The sequence below is a fragment of the Crocodylus porosus genome, unplaced genomic scaffold, assembly GCF_001723895.1.
Source record: "Crocodylus porosus isolate Cpor-Errol unplaced genomic scaffold, CroPor_comp1, whole genome shotgun sequence".
Classification (NCBI taxonomy): Eukaryota; Metazoa; Chordata; order Crocodylia; family Crocodylidae; genus Crocodylus; species Crocodylus porosus.
Window position 1 is genome coordinate 200,651,373 of NW_017728886.1, and position 8,075 is coordinate 200,659,447.

The window sequence follows — 8,075 nt, forward strand, 5'->3', positions numbered from 1 at the left end:
AGCAGCCCAAACTAGTCCTAATCCCATATATGTGTGTGTGTGTGGGGGGGGGAGAGACACATGCAAATGGGGTGGTGTGTGGTAGGTAAGGAAGGTGGGGGGGGAGGGGGAAGAAGAGGAAGAGAGAAAGACCGCCTCATGCCAGGTCCTAGGAGCCAGCCAAGCATCGGAGAGGGAGGAAGGAGGTGTGCAACAGAGCTCACTCAGGTGGGGTGGTATGGTGCATGTGTGGTCACCCTCCATTTGGCCTGGCTGCCCCCACAGTGCTCTACATGGGGCCAAGCCCCACCTACTTCCACCCTGGGCAGCCTGCACTGTGCTCCCACCCACCTGAGCCTAAGCCAGCACACACAGAGACCCAGCAGGGCTGCTTCCAGTGCAGCAGTAGCTGCCTGGCTCTCCATACCACCAGTGACTACTCCTCCTCCTGCCCCTGCTGTGCCACTCTGGGCAGCAGGTAGAGTGCAGAAGCTGTGGGGACACATGCCAGGCACCACACACCCAGCCTGGCAGGGGGAAAGCTGCAGCCAAGCCACTCCTGCCCTAGTGTGTGGAGCTCCAGCTCCCAGACACCTTCCACCCACACTCTACCTGGCAGCCATGATAAACAGCCACTTGCAGGCAGCTGAGTTAGTGAAGGCAGCCAGGACCTCAAGCCCCATGTGCCAAGGCAGAAGCCACCTGGCTGCAGCTTCCTCCCTGTCTGGCTGGGCATCTGGCATGCATCCCCACAACTGCCACTGCTTCTCTGCACTACATGCTGGAATGGCACAGCAGAGGCAGGAGGAGGAGCTGCCACAGGAAGCAGGGGGAGCTGAACAGTACCGGTGCAACTGCAGCCACAAAGAGCAGCCCCACTGGGGATGTGTGTGTGCTGGCTGATGCTGAGGTGGGTAGGATCACAGGCTGCCTTGGCCAATAGCAGGGGGTGCTTAGCCACACATGGAACGCTGCAGGCCAAATGTAATGAAACAGCGGCTGCCTGCCTGCAGGCCAGATCCAGCCCGCAAGCTGTATTTTGCCCACCATTCCTACACATGCATCTGGGGAGTAAAACACCAAGAAAATGTATACGACAATGCTAGTACAAGAACTAGCAGTTACAACACAGGCTTGGTACAACGTACTGGTTAAGGGTCTTTTGACGCCTTCATAATAGGCAAGAGGTCTGATGCACTTGTTTCCATAAAGGCAACACAAAGAAAGACTTTTTTACCTTAGCTATTGGATGTTAAATTTTAAAAAATGTTAAAACACACACACACACACACAGAGTAATAAGTATGCTGCAACATCTCCAAATACACACACACATACAAATATAGAAAGGATACATCTGACTTAATATTTTATGCTTCAGCGATGTTAAATTTTAAAAAATGTTAAAACACACACACACACAGAGTAATAAGTATGCTGCAACATCTCCAAATACACACACACATACAAATATAGACCCTGTCCTGTAAGTTCACAATGTGAGCTCATTTTTCTTTCTATCTAGCAAACCTGCAAATTTTTTTTCTTCCTTCTTTGATCCACATGAAGATGCTGGAACTGAAAGTAATTAAGCAGTTAAAGTCACTTTATTGTTAACTTTAAAAAACACTGGCATGTGGAAGCTAAATAAAATATGAGTAGCACATTTCCAATTTACTTACCTTGATAAACAGTTTATTTTTTCACGTGTGAACTTACCCTGCTCATAGAATCAAAACATTTCCTGACCAGTGATTCCACATCATTAGGCCTATCCTGAACATTTATCCAGTCTAACAGAGAGACATTGAAGGAAGGTTGATCGTTCTCCTTCAGTTCCAATGAAGTTTCATTGTCCTGAATAGTACTGTTTTGACTGGATTCTTTATTGTCCGTGATATTTTCAGGAGCTGCGCTGTCCAGGGCTGAATGCTCCACTGACCTGCAAAATGAGGCTACCACTGATTTAATGTTCGTTCTAGAAATATCAGAAAAAAGAACTAGTTCCACAGACTTTTCATCCTCAGTTCCTTCACTGTCTTCCCCTCCACGGTCAGTAGAAGATTCCAGTCTTCCTAAACATTCTCTGTAACTATGTCTGGTTAGGCACTCCAGCAGCGGGATCTTGGCCATGACAGAAACAGCCGTCCCCAAGCTTAAAAATAAAAACCAAGAAAAGTCACTGGCATCAAAAAAACAAAATGATATATAAGAAATAAAAAGTTAAGGACAAGATAATAATGATGAATGTAGTACTGCTAGTTAATATTAAATCTTATAACTTCAGATTTTTAATGAATCATGTCAGGATGATTAACAAATTTTTTTTTTCTTATTTGACTGGCTAGACTCTCCTTTCTCTATAGATTTTCTTCATCTAAAACTTCCCATTTCAACAGAGAAATGTTTAAAATTACATCACTAAAACATTGTGCAGCATCTTCAATTACTACAAACATGCCCAGCTTGGAATATTTAACCTACAGCATTAATGACAAAACATTTAATACAACATGACTTACAACAAAACAAAAAAAAGTGTTTGAGAAATCAGAATGTCTATTGGATTGGTCAGAACCAACTGCAGAGGTAAAAAAGGTGTAAAGGATAAGCAACTATGACTACAATGAAGAGCTTAAAGTCAAACCTACTGTGTGAGTTTCAGCTTAATATCATCTATAGATTGCAGGTAGCTTGAGTATACATTTTCAAACTTGAAAAGCAGCTTTTGGTAAGAATGTGTGCAATCTTCCAAATTGGCCATTATGGCAGCCCAGCCTTGATGCTGAAGATGTTCATCATGGACAAGACCTTCACAAAAGGAGCAAAGCTTCTTGGCAACCTCATACATTTCCTGTTAAAAGTAAATTTATGGAATGAAATAATTTTCCCAAACTTTCAAGTTGTACTTAAAAACACTTCATACTTCTGAATAGGAACAGTTTATTCAGACTACTGAATATCTTTATTCTAAAAAAAACCACAAGACAACAAACCTACAAGGTAAGTTATTATTCAATACACCAGACTATTACAAGACGCCAGATCAGATAAAGTAGTATACATATTATTTTGTATGCACATATGTACATCCATACTATGTGCTTCTTTGGAGGAAAGAATCTGCAGAAGAGGTACACTAGAGGAGGAACAGTAATGATGAAGAAGGTCTTTAGTACAGAATAATGGGGAAGGTGAGGTCTAACTGTTGTCCAACTTATGCAGCTTGGACAACACCACAATGACACTGTGAGAGAAGTGAAGGTGGGAGGAAACAGAATAAACTGAAATTTTTACACTGATTAACAAACCAGACAGACTGCTACTTATTTTACGAAGTGTCCAAAGGAGTCCAAGAACACATTCTCCATCCTCCATGCAAATGCATGTGGAAAGTTGTGTGTTAACTATAATCTAATCTTACATATAGTTAACTATTATCAACAAATAAGAAAAATTTTTTTTAATCCACCAAGCCAAGTGGAGTTGAATCTGAGGATGAAAAATGAAAAAGCATCACCACCCTTTTGAAATTAGGCTCTTACAATTAGTTTTTGTTTTGCTTTGAGTTTAACACAGATGCTATTTTCCCCTATATAAATAGATTTAAATATTAGTTTTAAAGTTAGTAAATAAAAGATATTGCTAGTGTAGAATTGAACAGGTGCCTACTTCTAGGTCCTATTTAAGGAGAGCCAAGAGCATACAATAATTTAAATAGAACTCAAGCTAATTCATTCAGCAGGTGCCCCAATTCTTACGTACCTTTGAAGTAGGGTATTCTGTTAAGAAGTGTCCTCCTGATTATGCCTATGTGTTTGGTTTTAATATCAACCTCTCTACCTAAGAAAAAGAAAGGAAAGAAAACAGTGACACTTATTTTAGGTTCCACACCTGGCTAAGAGGTGGCTGCACACCCTCTGTGATCACAGTACTACTGGTACAGTAGTGTGTGTGGAAGCTAGAATAAGATTGCTTTTTTTTAAAAAAAGTTATTCAAATATAGTGAAAACAAGTTTAAAAGCCAAACACATAGGCATGCTACAGAGTACATTTGCTGCTAAATGTGATCCTAAAGCACAAAAAAAGGGGAGCTAAACACCAGTAGTTCGTCCTTCTGAAATAAATCCCAAACTATGTTATTTAAAAGGCATTTGAACTGATTTATAAACCTCAAATATGTGATTTCAAGGTTATTAGCATCAGGTAAATTTCCAAATCATGCCCCAAATATCTATGGCATGATAATAGTTACTCCATGAGGCCTAAACAGTTGTCCAAAATGTCTTCCAGACTACTAGCAAAATGAATATACTGATCCAGCAGGGTGGATGTACGTTTCGACAGGCACCTAGCCAAACAGGCATCTGAAAAACCTGAAGAATTCACTGGATCTGAGCCCACAAGAGGCCGAGACAATACAGTCCATCAAACACAAACCAGCACTATACCAGAGACAAAATACTGCCAGTCCCACAAGTTCAAAACCCATGAGTCAGATGTATATCCCTCTCCCCCTGACCTCCTCTTCACGTCATGAATGACTCCAGGATTCTGTGTGGTTTTTTTGGGTTTTTTTTAAACAAAAATATTTAATGGTACTTTTGGTTTGTTTTTTGATTTTCACACTTTCTGTGCATAGCCTTTGTGTACAGATAAGAAAGAAATAGTGCCGTCCACCCTCCAAATCAACTGAAAATGGGGACTTCAGCCCGTTACACAGCTCTTACCTCCACAACTACCTGCCTTCTAACCTGCAAGTCAGGATCTGCTAAGCTTCTTCCTGCATCAACTCTCCCCTATATCTAGCACCCCCCTCCCCCAACAGAATTTGCAAGCTGCAGTAAGATGCCCTTCTTCACTTTTTCTGGTGCATCAAGTACTGCAATGGAGAGAAAGAAGATAAGAGAAACAGAGGGGAGGAAAAAGGAAGAAAGCACATATTCTCCTGCTAGACTCCCAGTTCCTTCCTCTCCCCTCTTATCAAAAAGATAGAGGTGGTGCAGGAGATCTTCCGAGGCAGGCCCAATTATTAATGTTGTATATTAGAAGTGGGCAAAGTGAGGCAGAGTCAGGGCTGTGCTTCTCCAAAAAGAACCAGGAATTTGCTAGAGAATGTCATCATAAGACAGACTCTAGACACAGAAAAAGATCTGGCTACTTAAAAAAGGCTCGGTAGTCAGCAAAGCTGTAGCATCTAATATTTTAATGTTTGCTTATAAATGTATACCTTTATGTAGTAAACTCAGAGTCGAGTTCCATAATCTGGGATGAGATTGCTGCTACACAACTGTCGAACCGTCAAACTTAGGAAGTTTTTCCTATGATCAACATTTGAAAGACCAAAACCGGACAAAAAAAGTATAAGGGAATGTGCCCCACTGTGCCCACATTAGAGCACGCACATATGAAGAAAATAATTTACCAACTCTGTTCCTTTACCACCCCAAAACCACTGACACAAGATTTAATTAAAGAGAGTGAATCCATGTACAAAAAGCTTAATTTTACAAGCATAAAGAGATCTAAGAACAAAATCACCTACACAAAATAACAAAAAAACCCAAACCCAAATAAGCAGGCTTTCAGAGCTGCTTCTTCACCTGAATATCAGTATCTGGAACACAAGAGGTAGACAGTGCCCACCAGACTGGCTGATAATATGGTTAATTTTTCAAGTTCAGTTTTCCTTGGTCATCTGAGGGTCATCAGAGCTATACAGAACTCCTCTGTACTAAGAAATAAAAATATTAGATTCACCTCAGTCTAGTTCAGGGATAAGCAAAGGCTAGTGAAGCCAATGGATCCAGCCTGCAGAGATGGAAGACTTTGCCTGTGCCCATACTGGGGCCAGACAGCAAGGAGCTGTGCCATAGCTGGGCAAATGGAAGCTGTGCCACACTGCTGCCCCTTCCCTCAGGTCCCCACTCCCTGGCCGTGGAGCAGGCACAACTTTTGGTTAGTGCAGAGCCACATGGCAGCTACGAGGCAGTGGGAGGGAACGGGGAGAACGAACAACAGCAAGGATGCAGCTTCTTAGCTGCACAGCCCTAGTGCAGCTCCCCACAGGCTGGAAGTTGTATGAGTGCCACAGCCAGGAAGTGGGGGCTGAGAAAAAAGTGGCAGCAATAGAGGCACAAATCCCAAGCCCCAGCACAGGCAAAGACCCTCCCTGCTGACATGCCAAAGCCACTGAGTCTGTGTAGAACCGAAGCCAAGTTGTTCTGACTTGCAGCTTGTTCAAGGCTTCCAGCTGCTGGTCTAGTCAGCTCTTTTTCTACGAAGATAGATTTGCACTGACTATTTCAGCACTTATGAATCAAAATAGGTTGCATTCATTGGGGCTGTAATCTCTAGATGCTCTTACCTCATCTAGATCTTGGCATTTTGTTTTTCAAATAGCTTTACATCCAGAGACCATGCACAAAAGCTGTACAGTCCTTTTCCTTTCACCTTCCTTCCTAACAGATTCCATAAATGGAAAAAAATTGATACAAACTCCCAAACCATCCCATCCCCCATCCCTCCTGTACCTATTAAAATGATATTGATACTTGAGAACAAGTCAGAGAAATCTAGGAACAAGTACAAAAACAGGCATCCCTTACACACACATTAAGCACAGAAGAGCTTGATTCTTCTACAGGTGCTGAAATAACTGGTTCCTAAACCAGCCAGCTGATTGGCAAGAGAAAAGCAAGATACAGAATCCTAGAAGGGGTCACTACTTTTTGAAGTAACAATCATGAGTGGGTGATACTCTTCTCCTGTCACCTCTTTTCTCTGAAGCACTTCCTACAAGTTAAAGAAAGCCCTGCTACAACTTAGCTATCCACTGGTCTGGAAGCATGAAAGTAATATCATCTGTGAAAGTAATATCTGGTATTTACACAGTCAGAAAAGTCTCCCCTATGAGTAAAACCCTTCAGCTGCTGGAGGCAGACTACTGAAGTCAGAGTAAGAAAAACTTAAAAGAATAGGAAAGATGAGGAATACCGACGATCTGATTATTAGAAAAAACTCTATTCAACCAAAAAGACTGATTAATATAAACATGATTCCTTCCTGATTTTATTAAAATGAAACTTTCTTGTTAGGCTGCTAAAGAGAGAAAAAGGTTGGAAAAGTCTGAGCTTCTGAGTAAGATGAACACCTTTTATATATTTTTTCTAATCAATATGGATTTGCCTTCAGTTTTGCAGACCAGGAAGAATCTAGGAAAAAAGTAAGAAAATATGCACCACTTATATTAAGGGCAAAAGATCTTTATTCTTCCAATATTGTTCTAGAAGCCAGGAGGAAGGACATGTAGCTAAAATGAATCCAGCTAGTTTTCAGGTCCCTTCCTTTCTCCAAATACTCAGATGATTTAAAACCTGCAGCTTCCTTCCCCTTTCCTTCTTTTTCTTTTGGTGATCCTAATGAAAAAATCATATAGTATCTACCAAAAGTCTTCCTGCAGTGCTCATCACTCCCAAGGAGAGTACCAGCATTTTAGTTTACTTTCTACTTGGAAATTAAATAGTCTACTGCACTGGATTCCAAGGTTTGCTTGCCTAAGCACAAACGTATTGAGCTGGTAATGTAATTAGTGCATCATACTCTGTTCTTTCCATCAACCTCAATTTTGTTTTAACTTTAATTTCTTGTAGCTACAAGGAATGTTATAGGTACTCAGAGGCAACATATTACACACTAGCCTAGTGGCTTCATGCTATTTTAGAAATAAGGAATAAGTTATTCAAAATCAAAACTCAAAATAAGCATCTCAACACTTGGCTCCAGGATCCCATCAGATCTCCAGAACTTAGGAAGTCACATCTCTATGCTCCCTTTCAGCCATCACACAGGATATTCTTTTGGGTTTCTAAGTAGGGACTGTTACCAGGAAAGTATTATCTGTCTTGTGACCAAGTCAGCAAAAGCAAGAAAGAATTTAAATGATCACATAATGCCTTAGTAGGGCAAATAAAAATCAACTATTTCTTTCAATTAAAAACATCTGATTTTTTATTTAAAATCAGATTCTCTTGATTTAATCATATTTTTTATTTGTTGTTAAGATGCTTTTTTAAAAAAAGTAAAATTAAAACTAT

The 8,075-nt window shown here is 40.8% G+C and overlaps 1 protein-coding gene across 4 annotated transcripts in view; it reads right to left on the bottom strand.

The window, feature by feature from the left end:
• RB1CC1 (RB1 inducible coiled-coil 1) overlaps positions 1-8,075 on the bottom strand; it is a 145,212-nt gene that overhangs the window by 70,181 nt on the left and 66,956 nt on the right. For 3 of the 4 annotated variants that reach the window (XM_019548020.1, XM_019548012.1, XM_019548030.1), the window contains 2 exons: positions 2,631-2,833; positions 1,699-2,134 (listed from right to left, as the gene is read on the bottom strand). In XM_019548020.1, the coding sequence (XP_019403565.1) occupies positions 1,699-2,134; positions 2,631-2,833 (639 nt within the window). Of the gene's footprint in view, positions 1-1,698; positions 2,135-2,630; positions 2,834-3,744; positions 3,813-8,075 lie in introns of those variants that run through there. The other variant, XM_019548034.1, reaches the window with a different exon arrangement.